The sequence below is a fragment of the Sinocyclocheilus anshuiensis genome, unplaced genomic scaffold, assembly GCF_001515605.1.
Source record: "Sinocyclocheilus anshuiensis isolate Anshui unplaced genomic scaffold, SAMN03320099.WGS_v1.1 scaffold421, whole genome shotgun sequence".
Lineage (NCBI taxonomy): Eukaryota > Metazoa > Chordata > Actinopteri > Cypriniformes > Cyprinidae > Sinocyclocheilus > Sinocyclocheilus anshuiensis.
In genome coordinates, this window is record NW_015540859.1 from 357,707 (window position 1) to 361,587 (window position 3,881).

Consider the following 3,881-nt stretch of genomic DNA (forward strand, 5'->3'; position numbering starts at 1 on the left):
GAATTTTTTCCCCTTTTTTTCTCTTTTTCTTCTTTTAAACAACATTGCTGTTTAAAAACCATCATAGTTCTAAGTAGTGAATAATAATAATCATCATCATCATCATCATCATAATAAAGAATAAGCAGGTGTGACCAAACTTTTGAGTGGGTTAGTTTATTTAAAAAAAAAACTTATTTCTATCCTCCTGTGGAACATTTTGGTGTTTCCACGCTTATTTTTTTAATGTGTTTATTTCTGAATAATACTTAAAATAATATCATTTATTAAATTATATTACAAAAAACATAAAAAATAGAAAACCATTTAAAATATAATTATATATTTATATATAGTTATTTTGTGTTTGGCTCATGTTATATATGTATATTTACTCTTATTCTCACATTTTCCGTTTTAATTTTTTTTTTTGGACGGTGTTTAATGAAACAACAAGAGAGGATCTGATCAAGAAATCAATTCTCAGGGTTTGCATGATTGATTTGGTTCACACGCCTCACCACACGCTTAAATTAAACCTGATGATCAGACGTTAGTTAGTCGATCACTGTGATGACGAGCGCTTCTGGATCTTTACGCTCTCCACCCGGCTCAGCTTCAGTGTGGAAACGTAAGATGGCCAGTCGTCTCTCGGACCGATAAATGACAGAAATCCCTGGCACGACAGATAGTTCAGTCAGCGTTAGAGAGGAGGTGCGTGCTGGCATCCTGAGTCCTCCTGAAATGTTCTCTGTGGACGTGTGGAGCGGACAGCAGCCCGCGCTCGTTTACTCCTCCCCGACTCCTTTCACATGCTGAGACCGTTGTTCTCCGCTCTCCTCCCCCTCTTTCAAAGAAGCCCTGGAGTGGAGGTCCTCTCCAATGAGCGCATGTTCCCCACACCATCTGCTCGCAGAAACTTGAGATGCCCGTAAAAAAAAAAGAAAACGGTCGAAAAGAAAGAAAGAAAATAGCCAAGCAGATGCCATCTTGACAAAGCAGGAAGCTTGTTTAATTTAGATGCTTTCTGGAGTAGCAGTGTCTCAGATCGCCAGCAGAATCCATATTTTGCATGTCGTCTTTTCTCTCATTCCATTGACATTTCTTTTCTGCAGCAAAGTGGAAGTGCTGTGTGGAATGTCAGTTAACAGGCTGATTTTGAGTTCTCAGCTTTTTACTTAATGCCCATTCGCATCCGTCTCTATCAGAGGATGTTTTCCACTTCAGCAATGGCGTGCTGTCAGTTTGAAAGCAAGCGTATTAATATCATATCTCTGCTGATTCTTCACTCTGCGTGTAATATGTCCTCCCTTCCCAGGTTCCCTCAGCTGCAGCACGAGCGCTGACCTCAGTGTTACTGTGACGACCAACGACTCCGGCGACCAGGTCTCGCCCACTATACCGCGCGCCTCTAAGAACCGGGTTTCCGGAAAGCTCCGCCGCTCGGCCAGCACCATCAGCAAGTCCTCTAACTGAACACTTCCTCCGGCCATCAGACTGCATTGTGGATGAATGTATTATTTGACTCTAATGCTTTCCACCTGTTGTTGTTGTTGTTGTTTTTTCATTTTGATGCCGAGTAGCAGTGAAAGTTGTCGCAAAATTATGTAGCTTCACCTGCCGTGAAGAAAGAGAAACTGAATTTATGCTGAACCGAATCTGCGAATGTGAAATGAATTGCGATTTTCACAGCAATGCTGCATTTGGACTGCGATTTGTCCCAAAAATGTCCCTACGACCGAGTAGCAAATGAATAATGTGAGACGTTTCAAAAACCCTGAGGCATTAGCTAGTTTTTAATACTCGCATTCTTTGAGCTTTTCTTCATGTCAAACACTGAAAACCGAATCATTGATGCATATGGGAGCGACTTTTTGTCCCGTCGCAGCACTGAGACGCTCTTACAGCGCTTTGGGCCAGTCTGAGAAAACACTGGCACTCTTGAATCATCATTCTACTTCAATAATGTAATCAGTGGCATCTAAAGTACAACAGACTGCATTGAAATCACTTTTGTTGTTATGATTTACTTTTAAGCAACTCGTTTGATAATTTTTTATGGAACTGATTTATGCAACATGCTGAATGGAAAAGGCACATGTTTGTATTTCAGTCGAGCGTGTGCTTCTTCATTTGTGAACTGAACCTGTCCCGTCCCTGTTAAATCTACTCCGACATTCCAATGTTTTTGCACTCACTCGGTGGTGAAGATGCCGCAGGTCGATGTTTGTTCCGTTCTTCCCTCTGTATTTGAATGTACATTGCTTTCGATTTGATTTGATAATATATATATATATATTTGTTTCATGTTGTGTTTGTATATATATATATATATATATATATGGAGAAATATCTGCCATCGTACTATACCTGACTAAACGGATGAGAAGCCCCCAGCTCCTCAGGTGAAGCTGTGTGAAGGGAGCTGTTCACAGTGCCTGTGTAATACCTGTCCGAGTTGCCCCCACCCACACTTCCTACACGGAGAGCAGCATTTTCCCGATGAGTCTTACATTTCACTGGAGTAAATTGAATGAGATTGTCTGCGTTTTGTGAGAGCGGCTTCTGTCTGATTAGATGCTGGATGGGGGTTCTTTTCCAGCTGCTTCCCCGATTCCCGCGTGCCTCTCCGAGTGCCAGCAGCATGCGAGGGCTTCTCTCTCTCCTGCCGCCCCTCTCTGTTCCCGTAGAGACCCGGCCTGGTTGCCATGGAGACCAGGTGTTACACACGCTGCAGGCTCCGCCCAGGCTGCAACAGGACACGTTGCACTACTTTGCCTTACCTGTACACTTGTCTTTGTTTCGCTTCGCCTAATACTTTTTCTCTCTTCCACGCTCTGAATGAAAAACGCTGACGAATGTATGCAAACCCACAGGCCAAATCTCAACTGGGACGATGCGGGTTTGAAATGGGCTTTGGGTTGAAAATACTGCAACTGGCCTAACTTCTGTTTGATGATATGTTCAGTGTAGACTTTGTTGTTAGCCTTGTATATTATGTCTCTCTCTTTTGTTTAGTTTTTTTCTTTGAATGCTCTAAATTCTGAAGGATATAAATATATTAATGCCTGTAATATAACCTTTGTATAAGACATTGAAGATAAGGAAGCTTGAAGATTTCGTCATGACTTGTTAACATATCAGACTGTTTTTAATCGAAAAAGTAATCGCTTTATCTTTACTAGAAATGTGAAGAAATCGAAACATTTCATTAAATCGATTTGAAGTTGATGTTTATGTGCATTTGTTTGATCTGTTTTTGTTCAGTGTTTCATGATTCATGGGTAGTTGCTGTGTCCTGCAATTTTATGTTATTTAAACTGTATTTATAATTTTGTTACAATTAACAGTAAGAACTTTTAGGAATGACAAAAACGCCACATTAAAAAAAAAAAGACACGCAAACGCAGCACCAGTTCACTGAAACCGAACATTTTTGAAAACGCCTGCCAGGGTGAAGATTTTCAAAAACTCCGGTTGCAGTGTTATCGTGTAGACAGCGAAACCAAAGTTTTTGGCTTGTGACATCGGAGCATGCACCGTTATCTCCGCCTACTGGAAACTTTTTCAGGCTTCTGATTGGCCAACATGGCTTTGCGGTTGAGATTATATCACCACCTGTTGGCTTGGCATGCTCTTGACAGTGCTTCATAGCATGCGTTTGCGTTTTCATGTGGACGGAGATTTTTTTTAAAACGGAAGAAGGAAAAACTCAGTTTATAAAAATACCCGTGTACGTGTGGACATGGCCTGAGATAGTATTTTTCTGGTAGAGTATATTCTAATAATATTTAATTACAACTTAAAAAAAATATATTTTACTGTGTCTTTAAGTGAACTGCAACAAGGGTGGTTAAAAATGCTGGAAAGTAAATGGTGCCCTGTTCCACTAACTAAAATAG

At 40.7% G+C, this 3,881-nt stretch overlaps 1 protein-coding gene across 1 annotated transcript in view; it reads left to right on the plus strand.

Moving 5' to 3' along the window:
- LOC107687934 (ral GTPase-activating protein subunit alpha-2-like) overlaps positions 1-3,110 on the plus strand; it is a 202,091-nt gene extending 198,981 nt beyond the window's left edge. The window contains exon 41 of the mRNA XM_016485423.1: positions 1,298-3,110. Within this exon, the coding sequence (XP_016340909.1) occupies positions 1,298-1,455 (158 nt within the window). The 3' untranslated portion in view covers positions 1,456-3,110. The remainder of the gene's footprint in view (positions 1-1,297) is intronic.
- The last annotated feature ends 771 nt before the right edge of the window (positions 3,111-3,881 follow it).